Consider the following 20934-nt stretch of genomic DNA (forward strand, 5'->3'; position numbering starts at 1 on the left):
GCAGGTAGAAACTGCGCGAACTGAAGCCGCCGAAATGAGCGAAAGAAGCGCGATTAAAGGGCCCGCAACCCGCCGGAGGACGACGACCATCTCCGGCGTCGGCGGCGCCCGAGCGGTTGACGTGAAGCATGCCAACGGGAGCAAGTTGCGCGACGCTGCGGAGAAACCTCCTGCCAAAGGCGAAGTGTCAAAGCGTGCCAATGACAACGGGAAGGGGGACCGGGAGACGGGGAAGCACAGCCCGAAGAAGCAGAGGAGCGCAGCGGAAGATATCAACGACAGACTCAGGTAATTTGATTTCATAAAACGGTGTCGGAACAGGAAGAAAATGTCAATAACGAGCTGTTGTAACGATTTTGACTGTCTTTATTAATAATGTGTGCCTTTTCGCGTGGGGTTAGCCAGGCCACCGTTACCAAAGCTGTCTTTCAATATGGCCATCAGAAAGCCAATAATAAATAGTTGCCCTCTTTAAAATAAAATTCTGCCATGAAGACAGATAATTCACCTTTTTATTCTTTCAGGAAAGAGACACTGTAGGTGAAATGGGTGTGTGTATATATAGCCAGCAGATATCACTATGAAACGTAAGTTGATGAGTTGCATTAAGACAGCTCATTTGTTTTGTCACAAGTTTTCTGAAATGTTGTGCTTAAACATGCAAATAGGTTAATCAGTTACTCGAGAAAATAATTGGCCGATTAATGGATGATAGAAGGAATCCCTGCTGATTTAGTTTTAATTAACAAAATACAAAATTAAAGTCGCATACAGATTTTTTTTTTTTTTTTTTTTTTTGTATTATTATTATTAAAAGGAAGGTGTCATGTAATGTTTCTTGACTTCTATCTCTAAATGAGAGGGGTAGCTGTAAGTTCGTACACTGTACAAGGCATGTCAGGAGAATACAAGTTTACAGTGAAAATATACATATTCAGAGAAGACACTGACCCCTCACCTTAAACATAATCAATGATTTTTAAGGTACAACGCCCACTCCTCAGATACGTCCACGTGTTTGAAACATGCATTTCTTTGGGCTAAAGCCACAGTTACTCAATTGTCTTAAACTGTCACATATTATGCTGGATTTGCCACATCTTTTAGACTCAAAATAAAAGATGTGAAAACCATTGTCCTAAGGACATGTGGCACTGCAACACCCACATGTAGAAATCAAGTGAGATTATTTTATTTTGACACTTGCCAGCTGGATTACTGTAGTGCCATTGTCCTGTACTGTTGCAACATGGTGATTGCTGACTACGTCTCTGTCTGCACGTTCTTCCTCTGGTCTGGTCTTGCCATGTGGTCTGGCTCTCAATGAGGTTCTTTCCCCTGTTTATTCACCTCATTTTACTTGTCCACTCTCAGATATTGCAAATATCTCATTTGTCAGTCCTGTTTGTCTATTTTCTGCTCCTCTTCTTGTCCTCCATCCAATTTTACTGACTCTATTATTCCCCCTTCTCCTCACCTTTTACCCCGTTTCAAATTGTCCCTCCATCATCTCTCTTGCTGTCTTTGTATCATGTATGGTTGTGTAAAACACTCTTGCCTGATGAATGGCCTCAGTTTTCACAATACTCTGTGAGGTCATTTCCTTTAACCTACATTTTCACAACTCCCTCTCTTCGCCTGGTGAATTCATAGGAACAACAATTCCACTGGATTCATATAAAAGCCAGTAGAATATAACTCCCTGTCCCTACCTGGTGTTCACATTTTCTCTGATACTCCTGCATTACTAAGCACCATTAAAATAGGTCACTTTTTTTTAGAAATGCTCCAATGTTATTATGTGTTTTACAGCTTGGAAAGCAATAGTAAGTCCGTCAAGCAATCTGGGGAAAAAAAGGCAATAAGCAATAGTGTAATATCTGAATGAATATGTTCAGCATAGCAGGTCCTTGATACACAGTATTCAGTGTTTCTTTACTGAGGCTTGAGAGTGGCTTTAAAGTGCGAGCAATGATTTCATCCATGAGCTCGCGGAGATAAACAGACGGGAAGGAGTGTAAAAGAGTTTGATTCATCCTAAAAGTCATCAGTAAAAGCTGTTGGCTGTGTTTCTCCACAGCTGCCACGTTCTACAGGAGTCTCTCTTGAGCTCAGCCAGTGGCTACAGCAACTACAGAGGAATCCTCAACTGGTGTGTTGTCATGCTGGTGAGTAAAACTGTGTGTCTATTCAGAGCTGAGAAGGTGCTGCTCTGCCATTTCCAAATCGGCATACTCTTAGCTGTGTAGTTTTTTTTTGGCAGTTACTCTGACAACGAAAGCAGAAGTGCCAGCTCACACTTGTTTCGTGCACATCCTCATGGTGGAAGACCTGTTACACACACTTTCTGTGACGTATCACCTTTTGTTGTGTTGTCTGTGAGAAATCTGATAAATTGTTTTTATGTTATCTCTCTTTACGCGAGTAGACTCACCACATATAATAATAATAATAATAACTTTATTTATATAGCACCTTTTAAAAACAGAGTTTACAAAGTGCTCTACAGAGAAGCAAAGCATAGTCGTACATAACGTCAATACCGTTAAACATTTAGGAAACCAGGAGGCAAAAAAAAAGACCATACCATTAAGGTAATGAATACAAGAAAACCAAACAAATAACCAAAACGAGCAAATGGAATAGAAAACAAACAAATACATAAATGAATACAATAAACAAACACAAACAGGGGAACAAAAGAACTGCATAAAAGGATGTAAAATTACGACATCACTGAAAAGCAATTCTATAAAAATGTGTTTTAAGAAGTGATTTAAAAGAAGTTAATGATTCTGCAAGCCTTATCTCCTCAGGTAGGTCGTTCCAAAGTCGAGGGGCCCTAATGGCAAAATCATGGTCACCCTTTGATTTAAGTCTGGACTTTGGCTCCTATGGGGCTAATAACATTTCAATAATGTAGCTCGGGGCCAGACCCAGGCGGGCCTTAAAAATGATCAACAAAATCTTAAAATCCAACCGGGAGCCAGTGGAGAGAGGCCAGAGCTGGAGTAATGTGATGTCATCTGTTAAAACCAGTAAGAAGCCAAGCTGCTGCATTCTGGACTAGTCGGAGGCGGGAGATAGATTTTTGGTTTATGCCAGAAAGGAGGGAGTTACAGTAGTCGAGTCAAGAGAAAATGAGTGCATGAATGACTTTTTCCAGGTCAGAGTGTGACAGTATGGGTTTGATTCTGGAGATGGTTCTTAATTGAAGGAAGCAGGACTGGACCATTTTTTTTTTTTTATCTGTGTTTCAAAGCTTAACTGGGAGTCAAACATTCCTCCCAAGTTTCTGGCAACAGGTTTTAAATAAGCAGACAGGGGACCAAGTTGACTCTTAATGAGACCGGTGTTATTGTTTGAGGAATCGAACAATATGACTTCTGATTTTGAGTTGTTGAGCTGAAGAAAGTTTTGAGCCATCCAACAGTTAATGTCAGAGAGACACATGCGTGCACAGTTGCACACTCAACAGTCAGTTTTTCTTTGGACTGATTTGCTACTTCCTTATAGTTTCTAAATTTTGCTAAGATATGGGTTGATAAATGATAGTTTAAACTCAGTGAGTAAGTTGAACATTAACCCTCATCAGAAGTTGACATTTTGATAGCTGTATTTTTTATAGAGGATATTATGTGACCTGCAGGTTATATTAAGACTTAAATATATAACCATACAGCATGTCATTATATATTGAGCACAAATTGTAGCAAATTATAAATATAACCGCAAAGGAAACATTTTCTGTTATTGCCAATTTGCAGACGTGAGATGATTTATGGTACCAACAGTTACAGCTGTGAATCCAAACAAACAAACAAAGGGTCTTTTATGATGTGACCCATTTCCATTAGTATTACATTGTTGCATTTTAAATCCTTAATTCTAATAGTCACATTTAATCCATTACAACCACTGTTTTCTTATATATGCTGCTCCATGGAGCCAGCATGCTGAACCAGCAAAGTTAAATTTAAGTTTAAAATTCTAAAATAAACCATTAATCCAGAAGGTTAACCTTCTAGCAGGGGCATTTTTATTTATGGTACCAAAAAAGTTCCTGCTCATAAATCTTAAGCTTGCTAGTATGAGCTGACAAGGATCCTTTGGAAACAACATCACAAGCGGCCTGCAAAAGCATTCTCAATGACAAGAAAACAGATTAGTAGGAGCTGCTTTTAAAATAGCAGAAAGGATGTGCTGCAGTGTTTGCACTCATTGTACACAGCTGCATCCTCTGTGATATACAATGTTGAAGATACCGGGGGAAATAGGTCCGTATCAGGATGGTGTTCTGTATAAGTAAGTAAATTAGCAAACTTATGTTTTATTTAGAATCACACGTGTTCTGTTGAAGATGCAATACTGTTCACTGTGTCACAGTCAATTATGTCCCCAGCCGTATGTGCGTGTGTGCGTGCGTGCGTGCGTGTGTGTGTGTGTGTGTGTGTGTGTGTCTCTCTCTCCAGAGGCACCCTGTAGTGCATTAGAACATCCAATCACTGTTGGTATTTTGATTGGTGTGGAGGATACAAATGTCCAGTTATCTGTAATCCAAATGAAATTGAAATGGACCCAGACTACAAATAAGATATTATACATGTGTGCGAGTGTCTGTCTGCGTGCACACACATGCATTCTTTGCGCAGCTGGGGGCACATGTATTTTCATGGGTGCATGCACAGAAATTAACATTTGTCAGTGCATTGGTGAACAATATATGTGAGTGTATGTAGATGTCTGTGTTGTTGTATTGGATGTGTGTGTGTCTGTGTTTTTTTCCCTCCAAATCAAACCTAATTTTGCAGCTCTGTGACAGGATTAATCCCTTCTTAGAAAGTTTCTATTGCCGTAACGACCACGTCCTCCACTTTATGGTTACCAGGGACAGCTGACACGGCTCCTCTCAGACTTTTTCGAGGAAGCCTTTGGGATTAGGCTGTAAGAGTGTGAAGTGGAACCGCAGAGCCTCGAGTGTGTGTGTGTACACACACACGTACACTTAGAAGCTTAGTTGTGTAATGTGTCCTTGCTACCCAGGACCACAAACTTAATTCCTGAAATGTGAGCTGCAGGAGTGCATGTTTCTAGAGATCACAGATTAGATGTGTTGTTATTTTTTTCCTCATTTCTGTACTCAACAGCTGGACTTGATATACAACCTCACAGCATAGATGTTGGACAAAAAAAAAATCAGATTTGTGCCACTGTGATGTTTTCATTTGGTGACTGGGGAATCCATGGAAAGTAATTCTGAAGTTCATGAAGACACTTTTAAGATTTATTATAAAACGGCCTTAAAATCTTCTGGTTGTTATTTAGTGAATTATCATCCCTAAATAAGGACTCCTCAGAGATGGACGCTCATTCCACTGCAGATCCATCAGCATAGCAAACAACTATCAACAGGGACTTGGTTTTAAGTTGTCTTTCATCTACAAGTTCATACACGTTCATTTTAAATTGAAGATTGAAATCTGACACCAAGAAGTGACGCAGACAGTGTTGAGGAAACAGAGTGTTTCTACTAAATTTGTGCCAGTGAGGCACCAGAAAGTTTACTCTCTTTTAAAATACTGTGCCTTGGTTAGTAGGCCTGGATGACAGAAAGATGTCATTGTTCCTCCTGATCTGCAGCCAGGTGATCCGTGAATACCTTAAATGACAACAGGCTGTAAAGGTCAGTGTAAAGCAAAGCAAAGCTTTACACTGTCAGCTCCAGTTTCATTTAATCAGCCTCAAAATATTAGATTATTGTGCCTTCGTCTGCACCTGTTTTCTCAAATCATCCTGGTGTGTCAGGTGCTTCAGGTTCAGTCAACTCCTGACGACTCTTTCTATTTTTAAACTTATCCACCAAATCTGATACGCCGCTTCTGTCCTCAGCTATCGGTGCTGAGATACAGTTGATCAGACATGTTAGTGCAACAACGTTAACAAAACTAGACAGGAAAAACAGATATAAGCACACAGTCCATCTAAATGATGTCAGCATTGCTGTTTAAAAACATTACAGATGTTGTAATTTTTTTTGTATTACTTGAATAATATTTGATTAAAAATGTTGTGTTCAAAATAGAGAAAAATGTCTTCAGAAGTTGTAAACAGTAATAAAGACAATTGGGTAAGAAATGTCTGATGTGGACATTTAACCTAAAATGCAACGGTGGCCACAGTTACTGCCAACATCCCACTATTGTCTTTGTGCACGTTTAGTTTATATTTCTGGAGACAAATCAAATTTTGTAAAAGTCCCTAGTTTTAGCAACGCACTGGATATTATTGATTGTAAGACAGGTGACGGTTTAATAAAAAAATATTCTCAAATGTAATTGTAGTTTACCACAGAGAAGAAATGGTTGTTAAAGCAGCCTGGGTTCAGTTTATCAACTGAACCTCCTGCTGGAGAGTCTTTGTTCCCGCCACCTCCCAGAGTGTTGCTCTGCATCTAACTGTGCACGCTGACCTTTCTGTGGACGGGGATGAAAGAAAAGACACATTTGGCTATGTTCCCCATGAATGCTGTGTGGAGGCCGTTGCCCCATTTATTGAGTTGCACATGAAGGTCCTCTCCTGTCCATGCTGAAGGTTACAGAGTCACTGGTTTGGACAAAAGACATAGTTGGAACAGAATCGCATTGCTGCAGCGTGTGGGTGAGCCAATGGCCATAATCACTACAAGATAACCTTATCATATGACGTATGGTATATCCTCCTTATCTTAACCTTCTCCCTGATATATATATATATACTTCCATAAAAATTATTTAAAAACAACAACAAAAAAAACACATATATACACTCCGCATAATGTTGCCTCTCTGAGTCGAGTGCTTGTTTGGTTTTATCTTATAGAAGTTCAGATAACTGATGACTGAGATGAAACTGGACTCTGACCTTGAACTTAAAAACATAATATAATCATAAACTTGACACTTTTTAACAGGGGTGCGACTGTAGTCAAGGTGTGTTGGCAGTTGGTACATGTTGCCAAACTTAAACCGGATCTGATCTATTTAGACAGATATGACTCAGCAGCATGTATGTTTTATATTGTTAACACCCTTCTCATAGTACATTGCTCTGCAGAAAAATATCGGCGTGTACCTGTGTGTTTTGTGGGCAGTCACTGTCCCCTTAAAGTCAAAGCTGTTTTTCTGAAAAACGAACACAGTTAAATCTGCTGGCTAATGTCGAGCCGAGCTGTGGGAAAGGTAAACGATGAGCCAGATTTATAGCGAAGTATTTTCCTGGCCTGTAAATGAGGGCAGATTGAGTACACGGCCAGACAAAAAAAAACAACCCTTCACTATAGAGTGCTGTTAAATATTTTCCTATGAATCTTTGTTGATACTGTTAACTGCACTCATTATCTCCTGTTTGGTGTTTTGTCCTCCTTCTTACTCAGGGGCTGAGTAATGCACGCCTCTTCTTGGAGAACATTATCAAGTGAGCATGCACCTACACACACACACACACACACACACACACACAAACCTACATTTATGTAATGTAGCAGATGCTTTTTCAGTTTACTCCCATGAGGTTATTCAACTTGCCCAACTCATCTTTCACCTCACACCACCCTCGCCATTTTCATTTAACGCATATCCCTCTCAAAAGTTGTTGCTGTCGTTAGATTATTAGAATCATCTCCAGCCTTCACGTAATATTGAAAGTACTAATACCAATACTTATTGCACTTCTCCTTCTCAGGTACGGCATCTTGGTCGACCCTATCCAAGTCGTGTCTCTCTTCCTAAAGGACCCCTATAGCTGGCCAGCAGCTTGCCTGATCATTGGTATGGAGCCTTTATGTACAGATTGTGACTGACTGTCCGTCTGTGACCTTCAGACCGGTGTTGAGTTGAGGGAAAGGAGTGTTGTTCTTAGATTACCCACAAATAAATTGATTTTGCATCCTTTATTTACCAAAAACAGTTGACTCTTGGCATGATGTCCTTTGTGGTAATGATTAGCTTTATCAGTGCAGTAAAATAAATTGGTATTCAGGTAAATGAGCTTAGTTGCCCTCAGCAGGGATTGACACTGGACTTTAGGATAACGTTAGAACAACCAAACTGAAATAAGTGCCACTATTTAGAGAAAACCAAACGGTTGAATATTTGATAATACCTGACTCAACAAATCATTCATATGTTTTTGTTGGAGTTGCTCATGAATCTGTTTCTCTGCTCTGTGTTTTTAGTGTCCAATGTGTTCATCTTGGCAGCCTTGTACACAGAGAGGCGTCTGGCTGTGGTAAGTGCTTACCGTAATGAGCATAATGTTTTCTTAAGTCACACAATGGTGTGATAGAGTCTTCAAAGTCAACATCACAGCACCACCCCTTTTTTTTTTATTACCTACTGTTAACTCTGATCACAACAACACTGCTGATCCAGATTAGATCTGTGTTTGTAATCCAACATTTCTAGGACAAATGCAACATTTCTTTTCATCCTTTCTAGGGCACCATCTCTGAAACTACAGGACGGGTTCTTTACATTATTAACCTGCCATGCATGTTTGTCTTTCCTGCAGCCACAGTACTCACTGTGACCTCCATGACTCCAGGTACCTAGAAATACAATATTTTAGCGTCCACAATAATACTGGTTTCATTTCTAGTACAATTAAAAAAAAAAAAAACTTCTCTGTGATAATGGCCATATTCTGAGTTGATGACAATCATGTCATACCATGATGCAGCAAATGTTGTGGCGAATATTAAGTGCTTAACCTCTGCACATCAACCACAAACATGGCCAACAGCAGCTGTATTTTATACAGAATTCACAGAGTTACTGTTGTTTACAAGAAAAGAACTGACAGATCACTTGTTTAGTTTTTTCATGATACTTAGAGACAAACTATTACAATAATGCTGACAAATAAAACCGTGACTCCTACTTTGTTGCAATTCTATGAATCATTTTTCAAGAGTTTAATTCCATCTGTACACTCGCATATGGCCATGCTCCTTTCCTGTATCGCATCATTTATTGCACATAACTAATGGCTTGTGGTGCGTGTGTGTGTGTGTGTGTGTGTGCGTGTGCGTGTGCGTTTGTCAGCGGGTGGTGTGCTCTCCTTAGCGGTCTACACGGTGCTTTTTCTCAAGCTGTTCTCTTACCAAGAGGCCAACAGGTGGTGTAGAGAAATACGACAAGCCAAAGCCAAAAGACTGACACGATCATACTCATGTAAGTGCATCGACACACACACTGAAGGACTGTTACATCATCTACAGTCAGGAAACAGCTCTGACTTCTGTGAATAAATTAAAGAGGTGATTCACACAGACACATGGCTCAGCGCACATATCGGGTCCTTTTTGTATTTCTTTGTTGCTTCTACCATCTGGTGGTGGCACAGTAAACTGAAGTTTCTGGCACACGGGGACATAAGATCAAAGTGTGCATCTTGAGCAGCTGTATCACTGCATGTGATTTGGGACGATCTTAAGCTTCAGATTTTAGCAACATGGTGACTGGCTTAAACCACTGAATGATGTTTGGAATTCAAATTGTAGAAAATCTCTATTTCTGTGTTTTTCCAGGTCCGAATGTGGCACAGTCCAATGGGTCAGCAGTTCATACTCAAGTCTCCTACCCGGGCAACCTCACGCACCGAGGTAACCAAACAGCACAGTTAGTTTTATTTTGAAACCTTGCTATCATCAGCCGGGATGTAAAAACTCACTGGAACAAAATGTTTTCCCCACACAGTCTAAATACTATAAACCTTAACTTAATGTCAGAATAATTTACCTGGACCACCACCTTGGCCCAGTAGTCCTGTATACAGCATCCCTCACAAGGCTACCATGACATATTATAATACAGTGCGCATTAGTCTACAGTTTAAAATGAAGTTTTTGTCAGAAATCAATCTTGTCAATGTAACTCGCACTAGTACACACGAGTGCACACGAGTGCACACTTTCACTGCCACATGACAGGCTGACTGGACTTGTTTGTTTGTCTTCAGACATGTACTACTTCGTCTTTGCCCCAACTCTCTGCTACCAACTCAACTTCCCGCGCTCTCCTCGAATACGCAAAAGTTTCCTGATGAGAAGACTTTTTGAAATGGTGAGAGGGAACAATCACGAACAAATACTGACCCAACATCTCAGCCGATGATGTAATGAAGGTGACTCAATGAGGACTGAGACATGCATGCGTCTTTAGTTGAAATCGTAACTCGCTCTCTCTTGCAGCTTTTCTTCATGCAGCTGTTGGTGGGATTAATACAGCAGGTATGTAGGATATTTACGTGACACACATCACACTGAATGCACACTGTACACACACACACACACACCGTAAATCGAAAGGTTATTTGTTGTAGGAACATTTCATTGCTGTAATTTATATGAATGTGTTAGAATTTGATAAACATAAAACAAGTAATTCAAACATGTGTCTTTCAGTGGATGGTTCCAACTATTCAGAACTCAATGAAACCATTCCAGGTGCGTACACTGCGTATACTCTCAACTAAAGGGGAACTTCTTCTCTCTTGTGTTGCGAATGGTTTGTTCTTTTTCTCACAGCCTTACAAACAACTTCTGCCTTTTTAATTGAAGTCACTCAACCCTACCAGTAGTGTTTCAGTGTCTGCAGCATATGAACAGAAATGACTCCGAAGGAAGTCATTGGTGGCGTCTTCCAACAAAATCATTTTACTCTTTGTGTCTCACAGGAAATGGACTTTTCTAGGATGGTAGAGCGCCTGCTGAAACTGGCTGTGAGTATCATGACACGAGTTATACAGGATGGCTATCATATTAACGACTATAAATTTGTCATGGAGGAAAAGGTATTAAACAAAATTAAGAATACCCTGGTGTTGGATCTAGTTGTTATTAATGTCTCACATGGGTCTTTATGTATTTTTATTATACAGTTATTAAACGTGGATTAAAACGCTCGAGAAGTACCAGGTTCCGAAGGTTTTATTTTAGTACAGGAGGCAACCGTCATGTAATCTTACCAACCCAGAGACCTTTTACTCTCCTCTGGTCTCCCTCCCTCTCCATCTCCGTCCCCCCCTCTCCTCTCCTTCTCCCAGGTCCCTAACCACCTGATATGGTTAATATTCTTTTATTGGTTTTTCCACTCCTCTATGAACTTTGTGGCAGAACTGCTGCAGTTTGGAGACCGGGAGTTCTACAGGGACTGGTGGTGAGTAGAGACGTCATACTGTAGATGTATTCACACACAATTACATGTGCATAGAAACTAGAGCCCAACAGATACTGGATTTTTGGGTCCGATATAATAATTCAGAATTCTAATATTTATTCATATTTATATATATGTATATACATTTGCTGGACTGAATGGAGCGGAGTGGTTTGATTTGTTGCAATTGTTTTGTCAGCCATGTTTTTTTTTTATATTAAAAGTTTTTTTTTTCCCAGGATTCATAGTGAATTAGTCCTACTTAATATTAAAAGCTAAACAACTTTATGAAACACGTTTATATGTCTAATTACAGTCTGATTAGTAGTTTGAACTAAAAACAAAATATGTTCCTGGTCTTGAAGCCAAATCGTCAAACTGTTTATTTTTCATTGATTTCAGGAACTCTGAGTCTGTCACATATTTCTGGGCCAACTGGAATATTCCAGTTCACAAGTGGTGCCTGAGGTGAGCGTCAACGTTTCTGTAATGAGTTCGCTCAGTATTTAACACTGACACTGTTTGTTTTAGCTTTACATTCTCATTGTAGTGCGTGTTGAACAATCGTAAATGAATCAACACTTATTTGAGGGTATTTTCAGCGAGATTTTAGATGTAAAGATTACTGTAGTTTGTCTGCGTGTCTTTACATTTTACAGACACTTCTATAAGCCAATGTTGATGAAAGGGACCAACAAGTTTCTGGCTCAAACTGCTGTCTTCCTGGTTTCTGCCTTCTTCCACGAGGTAAAAAAAAAACAGCATTCAGTCTTCCTTCGTGACATAAAGCATTATTAGTGTCCACATACTGTAACTGCTGATCAAACCTCGTGTTTTATTTACAAATCTGAAAACAATGTCAAAACCATGCTAAAAGTCAATTTTACACCCAGTGTGTGAATCAAAATGCTACCTCCCAAAGGTCAAAAAATAAAGAGTTATGATTGCGCAACTTTTCTCTCTTCATATTTACACCTTTAAAAACATTTTACAAAATGTTTTCTGATTGTCTTTCTCTTTTTCTCCTTCAGTACCTTGTGAGTGTTCCTCTGAAGATGTTCAGACTGTGGGCCTTCATGGGAATGATGGCTCAGGTAAGACGCATTAAACCATCCCGTCACAAATAGGGCTGGCTATCGTTTTAAAATTTCAATGCTGCTACAGATTTTGTCAAAACCAGTTATATAAAAGCCATTTTAACAAAAAGAAAATTACATGATGGTCCAAATCATTTTGTCATTTTTTTTGTTGCTACAATTTACAATGTTAGCTACCCAGACGCCCACTGAAATGCCCCGAGTCCCTAGTTGCTGTAGGACTCTTAAAAATTTTTTACAAAAAAAAAGAATTTGGTTTGATAAGAGTGAAAAAAAAGGCGTCCTAATTTGGGATTTACCATAATTGAAACAGAGCGACTTTATCTGCTTGACCTATGTATGTGAAACGCTTCGGCTAGCTGGCACTGATGAGATTTACTCCTGTGTCAACACCGCAATAGTTATGCTTTTTAAAATAAATTAAAAAAATGCGTTGGTGCGGATGAAGCCTCTGTGTTAAAACTTGGTACCGATTGTCAACGCAATTTTCAATACTTGAAAGTACCACAGCAGTTGGATCAGTGTCTAAAAGTATTAAAGTTTAACACCCAGCACTCGTCACAAATCAAACACCGTCTCCGAACCTGACCTGTGCTCATGACGTCTGACCATACATCCCTTCAGGTTCCTCTGGCTTGGTTTGTGGGTCGCTTCCTGAACGGAAACTACGGCAATGCAGCCGTGTGGATCTCGATCATCATTGGACAGCCCGTCGCCGTGCTGATGTATGTCCATGACTACTATGTCATTCATTACGGCACCACTACATAACGGTAGACAAACAAACCAGCCTGCGGGACGAGCCAGAGAGAGGATGTAGAGCAAATTAAGGTGACAATAATAGGAAGCTGATGTGAGGCTGGCGCAGCGATCGCAGGAAATGTGTTTGAGAACCAATTTTTTTGCACTTCAGAGGAGCAGACCACAGTATGTCAAGAAATGATCTCGGACATTCAGAGACGTACACGTTCAAAAGTGGGAACGCCGCTTGCGACCAAGCACTCCTCCTGAACTGTGCATGTTTTTAAATGCACACACCGCCAGGTGCAACACACTCGAAACCACTGCCAAGCGAGCACGAGCTAGAACGAGATCCTTCCTCCACGTCTCCAGGTTTTAAAATTGACCACGGTGACAATTTGTTGGACATTCGGTATGCATATCCTGTATCGCCCTTTGTGATGCAATACAGTTTCAAGTATTACAAACTTTAAATTGAAAAGGATATTAAGAATGTCTGAAGGTAGAAAAGTGAAGGAAACGAAGCTCGCCCTCCTAAAAGAGTGAAGGGAAAAGAACGTTATTGTGACTGCGTGGTCGTCGACCTCCAGGCAGCCTCCCCTGCCCTGTTCATCTACAAACACAATCAATGCAAGCTCTTTGTGTAACAGTACATGCTCCAACTGTGCTCTTTGCCTTAGCTTTACTGTCTTTTGTCTGCTTTGCATTTGACGTTATCAGATGTTTTTGTTTTTTTTTAGACTTGGCAGAATTATGTTTGTCCATATGAACGTACGCCGTTAAATTGTGCCATCTTTAAATTGTCATATGTTGTATCTTCATTTAAAGCAGTATTTGATTTATGTATTTGAACCAATGAATGTTTTTTGCACTTTAAAGAGATGCATGTCTGTTGACTCGAGCAATAGATTTCTATGACTGTATTCTTTAAGTTATATCAACCATGTAAAGAAAACGTGTTTTGTTCGAATAATTTGTAATTTGCTTGTTGACATTTTGTTGTTATATATGGTTGGCTCATTTTGTTTAAAAGTAAAACAAGCTGCAATACTTAAAATAGGAGAAACAGCCTGTTCAAGTTAGATGTCCTACAGTATTTTGTTTCTTAAGCGTTTATTTCTTGTTGTCAGAGCCCGACACTGTTGCCACTATGGATATTGCCATATGAGTTAATAGAGGAAGATGTTTATTTATAAGTTTTAGTCTGTTTCCAAATAGGGGAGTCGACTGAAAATTAGAAATTGGAGCGTTTTTATTTTAAAAATCTTTCCTTATTGACCATATTTCAGGGAAAACACTGTTGTCAAACGTTAACACCAGTTATCAGTGTCGGCATTCCTTATTGAAAATAACAAGTGCCTGCTGTAAAATATGCTTGGATTTAAAAATATGCCAATAGTTTTGAAGCCAAATACAGTAACTTTAAAACACATGTTAAGTAATGTAACCTTATTCTATGTAGCAAGCGGACTCATTTACACAGTGTGTTGGTTTATTTGGGAACCGAAGACTTACAGCTCTACGCTACAATTCATGTCCAAATGTAACCAAACTGAAACATTATGCACTTGTTTATTATAAAAGCAGTAATTTTTTTTTTTGTCTTGAAAACAAAATGTTATTTTGAAGGAGAGCTTTATTTGAGAGTTGTGCATAAATCTTATGTTTGTAGTATTTCATTGTGTGGCAGCAGTTAAGTGTGGCAAATTTGTTCAGTCTTCAGTGAGAGGGAAAGTCTGAGGATTATTGCTGAGGTGGCGCATCAGGATTATGTATCTACATGAAAAGAGCTGCTGTCTGGGAAGCTTTTGAGATATAAAAACTGCGTTGGATGGAACGCATAAAACACTGTTGATGTAATGGGAAAGCGTCATCATCACAGTTTTTCATAAGGCAAAGAGTCTGGTATTGAACACCAGCTTGAAATGCAACTTGAAGTTGAGCTTTTGTTTTCAAAAGATAATTCTGTGATTTGTGAGTTATTTGAATCAACATGTGAACTGAATGTATTGTTAGTTTTGTTTATCCTGTGCTCCAACGTGAAATGAAGATTATGTTGTGGGAATGCAAATCATTTTCATAACCTCCCACTTGAAAATATTTGTCCTGTTTGATAAAGATTGTTTATATCTGGTGACTGGACTCGTCTATTTAAAAAAAAAAAAACCTTTATATCAATTTGTAATGATTGTTTTGTTTTTTTACAAGAATGCTATCCACTCAAAACTGTGATGACACTTTGATCCACAAAACAATTTATTGTACAGAAAACAAATGCCCTAAGCCACTCAAAGCCAAGTTTCCAAATTAAAATATTACAATATTTGAAATTCATGATATGTTTACAAAGTAAAAAAAAAAAAAAAAAAAACTCCACATGACATCTGGGGGACGACGGTGCAGGTTGAGGTGCTCTACTGCTGCAAGAACCAAATAGACACAAATTAGAAAAAACGTCTTAATAAAAACGTTTTTTTTTTTTTTAAATGACAGCTGCCGTATAGAGATGTGTTCCTATATCTACTGTTAATGACTATTCTAGGAAAAATGATGTAACTAAATGTAGAGTATTAAAAAAAAAAAAAAATTGCATACGTGTGGATGTTTGTACTCACCTTGGCCTTCTGGTTCTGGACAGGCAGGTAGAGTTTAAACTCTGCTGGGAGCTCATCCTCGGAGTACAGTCTGTCTGAGAAATACACCCTCCGTATACGACAGTTGGCGTGAATCTGAAAGGGAACCGGAGAGAAGAATACAGCTTCAAACATTCACCGTAGACATCTTACAGCCACACCGGCGCAGGAGGCTCGTCTCGGCGCACCGACCTGCACGCGCAGCGTCTCCGTATAATTGGTCCCGTAGGCCCTCCTGGTGAAGTCCGACAGGTTGAACTGAATCTGGTTCCAGCCGTCATCCAGCCTCATGGGCATGGTGCAGATGAACGGCTTCACTCGCGTCGTACTCTGATAGTTACTCGCCCGAAACCGCCGGCGAACATTTTTATCGTCCAACACCTGAGCGTCGTAAAGAGACGCGGGGACAGAAAGAGCGTCGGTGAGCGCGAATCACAAGCGTTTACGTCACGGTCAAGAGGACGGGGAGTGTCTCCGTATTTATACCTGAACTTCGAAGCTGAAATACTTCTTGAGGTTCTTGATTATCATGACCAAAAAAGGAAGTCTGATGCCCAGTGTCTTCTTGGGGTCTGCAGGACATGTTATGTAGGTGGTGCTGTAGGAGAGGAGAGAATTGAGAGAAGTAGGCGGGACGGGTGAAAACGAGCTGACAAAAACAAAAACTCACCTGACGTTTGTCCCTTCCACCTCCAACACCATGGAGTGTATGTCGTTGTCCGTGACTTTCTTGATGTGACCGTTCCTCACCTGTGAACACGCACAAATGTATTTGTTCTGGTTTGATCAAGCCGTTTCTCTCCGGCAAAGGGAGAGTCACCAGCAATTTTTTTTGCAAATCTGAGCTGTTCAAAAAGGTTAGATGGTGTCCGGCCGAGTACAAATTAAAGTTTTTTTTTTTACCTTACAAATTAAAGGGATGCTTAAAAACAATGTATGTAATACGTTGATTGCACAAGCGACTAATCAGCGGATCAGCATCAGTCTGACGGTCATGCAGATGCTGATGTGGGAGCAGTAAAGTCACGATGGAGAATTCAGTCAATATAAAAGTGTTTTAAGTTCATCCCAGACTGTCTTTTACACATGATACCCTCCAGGTACCTGCTTTCACTGTTTCTTACCAACAGCTCATTCTTGGCCAAACTTTGTTTCTTGTCGTGGCTTTCTGAATTTAAAAATGGTGTTTAAATCAGCGCAGCTGCATCAAAGTTAAAACAAAAATTTACTTTTTTTTTTTTTTTTGTGTAAAACTACCGGCTCTCTGAAGCACTTTGATAATTCACTTTGTGCAGGTTTAACCGGAAGTTTCAATCGACCGGAAACGTGAAGGCGCTGCAGCAACAAAACAAAGTTACATTTTTTTTTTTTTTTTTTTGGCACCTCTTTCTAAAATGTTACGTTTTAAACGTGCACAAGTAGAAAACCGACACAACCACAGTCATCTCTTTGAACACTGCTCCCAAAATACAGCACAGCTGTTTCAATAATGTCAACTTTAAGCCCGGAAAAACACGTGACGCTGGTTAGCTTCGGCTCGACAAGCTAAGGAGGCTAATCTGGTTTCTTGTTAATAAGCATTCATCCGGAGTCGCTGCTTTACCTTTTTGTCCCATATTTGAAGCGGTTTGCTGCCGAGGCTGTATAAAATGGACAAAAACCCGCTTTGGAAAGTGTTTTTAAACATCTTGGAGCTCAGTCGCTGTGCACAAGTTCGACTCCGCTAAAAAAAAAAAAAAAAAAAAAAACAGTCGCTGCTGTCTTGATTGTTAAGAAGCGACACGTTTGTTCTCGGATGTTGTTTCGTTACCCAAAGCTGCGGGTTCAGTGTGGAGCAGACTAACACGTCTCCGGCCATACGTTAAGATACCTTCATTAAGTCAAAACACACACATCCCCGCGCCTTCGCGATGTAGGCTTTGATGGGGAACTGAAATGTCTCGCCGTTGTTCACACCGGTGCCTAAATGTTGACGGACCTCCGTCGCCGTGGTAACGGAAAGCATTGGTCTGCGGTAATGGACGGTCGTCAACAAGGTGCACTTTAATATCTACATTCATGCAGGTCTGTGTGATATGAACAAAACCGATAGTCACGGTGATTTCACTGATTCATTTGGGAACCTGAGAATAAATATATATATTTTACAAATGTTTAAAATGTTGTCCCAACAATATGTTGTTTTTTTTTGATTATTTATATCTGGTGAATGGACTCTTCTACTTTTCTTTATATATATATATTTTTTTACAAACTCCTGGAAAATGGGCCTCGACGTGGTCAGCGGGTAACAAGTGACTTCACCTGCATTTCAGTTATCTGACGGCATTTACGCGATGGCTGCAGACGTCATCTTTACAGACACGGGCTGCTGTGACCGCTGCGAGCACGGAGTAGGGACCGCCGTCCGTTGACAACGGTGCTATCCATTCAAAAACTGGGGACAGATCAGTCCATAAAAAACTTTATTGTGCAGAAAGCAACGCCATAGACCACTCAAAAGTCACAGTTCCAAAATAGCAATTGTACAAAATGTAAAGTTCATTATGTGTCTACACAGAAAACATCATCAGCTAAACTCCACATGACATCTGGGTGACGGGTGAAGGTCGAGGTGCTCTACTGCTGCAAGAACCAAACAGATAAAACATTAGACAAAACTGTCCAAACGATATTTTCTGTGACTGACAGGTGTCATGATGGAGCAATATTCCTACTTGAACAATTACAGGAAAGTTGTGACTATGGGACTATATGTAATGGATGAGCAAGATTATGGTTGTGTTTTTTTGGAGGTATGTTTGTACTCACCTTGGCCTTCTGGTTCTGGACAGGCAGGTAGAGTTTAAACTCTGCTGGGAGCTCATCCTCAGAGTACAGTCTGTCTGAGAAATACACCCTCCGTATACAACAGTTGGCGTGAATCTGAAAGGGAACCGGAGAGAAGAATACAGCTTCAAACATTCACCGTAGACATCTTACAGCCACACCGGCGCAGGAAGCTCGTCTCGGCGCACCGACCTGCACGCGCAGCGTCTCCGTATAATTGGTCCCGTAGGCCCTCCTGGTGAAGTCCGACAGGTTGAACTGAATCTGGTTCCAGCCGTCATCCAGCCTCATGGGCATGGTGCAGATGAACGGCTTCACTCGCGTCGTACTCTGATAGTTACTCGCCCGAAACCGCCGGCGAACATTTTTATCGTCCAACACCTGAGCGTCGTAAAGAGACGCGGGGACAGAAAGAGCGTCGGTGAGCGCGAATCACAAGCGTTCAAGAGGACGGGGGGCGTCTCCGTATTTATACCTGAACTTCGAAGGTGAAGTACTTCTTGAGGTTCTTGATTATCATGACCAAAAAAGGAAGTTTGATGCCCAGTGTCTTCTTGGGGTCTGCAGGACATGTTATGTAGGTGGTGCTGTAGGAGAGGAGAGAATTGAGAGAAGCAGGCGGGACGGCTTGAAACCTGAAGTCATATGATTGATTTTTTTTTTTATCTCTTAAGTTAACAAAACAAGACAAATACATTGAATGAAAGAAAGAAAATAAAAACTATGAATACATACATATATATATGCCCAGCCTTAAGCTTATGATAAGCTTATTAAAGATTATTATAGAGCAATAATTGAGCAGCACAATTGGCGAGATACATATTGAGTTACACGGTTTGAATTTAAAAGGACCACATCAACTTATAACCGATGCTTGAATCAAGTAAAAAAAGCAGGAACTCACCTGACGTTTGCTCCTTCCACCTCCAACACGTACGAGTGGATGTCGCTGTCCGTGACTCTCTTGATGTGACCGTTTCTCACCTGGAAACACAAAACAAACTCGATTTATTCCGGTTTTAAACGGGAGGGAAAAAAACAACAACAACAACAACAACAACAACACAAGACTCGTTTCTTACGTCGTCCCGAGAGTGAATAATCACCGTGTGCTGCAGGGAAATATTTAACTTGTGATGCTGGGGTGAATAAAGAAACAACATATAGCACTTAATATCGAGCTGCTGTCAGATAACACTTGAGGATGGTCGTCGGTCATTTCAGTAACTTTCAGTCAGCAGGAGCTGCGGACTTTAAAAACAACAACAACAACAACAACAACCTGAGGACGCACGACGCCAGCTAGCTTTAGCACGACGAGCAATTGGGAACTAATTCAACTTTCGTAGCGTTGGCTCCGTGTCGCTGCTTTACCTTTTTTTCCCATATTTGAAGCGGTTTGCTGCCGAGGCTGTACAGGATGGACAGAAACCCGCTTTGGAAAGTGTTTTTAAACATCTCGCAGTATTCAAACCAGCGACGCGTTTGTTTACTGATTTGGTTTCCGTCCCCTCCTCCTCCACCTCCACCTCCTCCACCTCCAGCGGCTCCGCTGACCAGAAATTAAGACGTCTCACTCGAATACGACAACCGAGTTCGTCCGGTGTTCACTTATAACTCCATGTGTCTCCCAAGTGCAGCCGAAGAGGAGCAGTCAGTCTCAAACTCCGCGTTATTTATTTTTTTTGTTGGTGTTGCCGGGGAACGGAAATCTCTTCGTGTTGTTCACACCGGTGCTTTAAACAGTGACGCATCTTTGGTCGCCGTGGCAACGGAAAGCCCGAGCCGTCTGTCGAAATGATCCGATAACTAACATTTAAATCTAAATTAAAACTGTTCCAGAATCACCAAAACACCTTTCATGTATTTCCTCTGTTCTACAACACAGATAAAAAAAAAAAAAAAAAAAAAGTACACTAAATAACTTTTACTGCCGTATAGCCAGAAACTAATAGATTACATTGTGTGACCTTTGACCCCCCCCCCCCCGCCCCTCCAAAAAAAAAAAAAAAAAAAATCTAATTGTTAATCCTTGGGAGGAAGGGAACATTTGTGCCAAATTTAAATCCCATCAAGGCATTCCTGAAATATTATATATATGTTATTATATATTAAATAAAAAATTTGCATCAGCAAAAAAACCAACTGTGGCTACAATTCAGTTTAACATCAGAACATACTAGTGCCATTTCTTTAACTATATAACATCATATTTATTAAAACTGTGTTGTTAATCGTCTGGAAAATGTCCGTTTTCTGAATTTATGCTATCTGCTTCATGCATGTTCTCACGACAGACTATAGGTTTTGATTTAGTCCTATTTTCTAATAACTGAAGTGATTATCCTGCTTAAATTAATGACTTTTATGAACATCAACAATATATAAAAGTCTTTTTTTTTTCCTTTACTGAAGAAATTCAGACGTATTACTTGC

At 40.2% G+C, this 20934-nt stretch overlaps 3 protein-coding genes across 4 annotated transcripts; 1 reads left to right on the forward strand and 2 right to left on the reverse strand.

The window, feature by feature from the left end:
• Positions 1 to 24: 24 nt before the first annotated feature.
• dgat1a (diacylglycerol O-acyltransferase 1a) lies at positions 25 to 15170 on the forward strand. The gene is made up of 17 exons (XM_069176903.1): positions 25 to 288; positions 2081 to 2168; positions 7412 to 7452; positions 7720 to 7805; positions 8213 to 8265; positions 8475 to 8580; positions 9081 to 9209; positions 9566 to 9640; positions 9997 to 10100; positions 10229 to 10267; positions 10442 to 10483; positions 10714 to 10758; positions 11083 to 11195; positions 11598 to 11663; positions 11855 to 11942; positions 12227 to 12289; positions 12917 to 15170. The coding sequence occupies exons 1-17, from the start codon at positions 35 to 37 to the stop codon at positions 13061 to 13063; spliced, it is 1539 nt and encodes a 512-aa protein (XP_069033004.1). The 5' UTR covers positions 25 to 34; the 3' UTR covers positions 13064 to 15170.
• A 90-nt stretch (positions 15171 to 15260) lies between these two features.
• Positions 15261 to 17607, reverse strand: LOC138214997 (cilia- and flagella-associated protein 20). 2 transcript variants are annotated; one of them, XM_069176909.1, is made up of 6 exons: positions 17270 to 17607; positions 16337 to 16416; positions 16153 to 16264; positions 15859 to 16047; positions 15649 to 15762; positions 15261 to 15450 (listed from the first exon to the last, which is right to left on the reverse strand). In XM_069176909.1, the coding sequence occupies exons 1-6, from the start codon at positions 17351 to 17353 to the stop codon at positions 15448 to 15450; spliced, it is 582 nt and encodes a 193-aa protein (XP_069033010.1). In that variant the 5' UTR covers positions 17354 to 17607; the 3' UTR covers positions 15261 to 15447. The 2 variants fall into 2 exon arrangements, with proteins under 2 accessions (XP_069033010.1, XP_069033009.1); XM_069176908.1 differs by having other exon boundaries at positions 15261 to 15453; positions 17270 to 17605.
• A 510-nt stretch (positions 17608 to 18117) lies between these two features.
• LOC138214998 (cilia- and flagella-associated protein 20-like) lies at positions 18118 to 20222 on the reverse strand. Its single transcript, XM_069176910.1, has 6 exons — positions 19873 to 20222; positions 19403 to 19482; positions 18971 to 19082; positions 18688 to 18876; positions 18478 to 18591; positions 18118 to 18291 (listed from the first exon to the last, which is right to left on the reverse strand). The coding sequence occupies exons 1-6, from the start codon at positions 19954 to 19956 to the stop codon at positions 18286 to 18288; spliced, it is 585 nt and encodes a 194-aa protein (XP_069033011.1). The 5' UTR covers positions 19957 to 20222; the 3' UTR covers positions 18118 to 18285.
• Positions 20223 to 20934: the final 712 nt, after the last annotated feature.

This window comes from Embiotoca jacksoni, unplaced genomic scaffold (genome assembly GCF_022577435.1).
Source record: "Embiotoca jacksoni isolate LCO1_2020_lvr unplaced genomic scaffold, fEmbJac1.0.p SCAF_7, whole genome shotgun sequence".
Taxonomy (NCBI): domain Eukaryota; kingdom Metazoa; phylum Chordata; class Actinopteri; family Embiotocidae; genus Embiotoca; species Embiotoca jacksoni.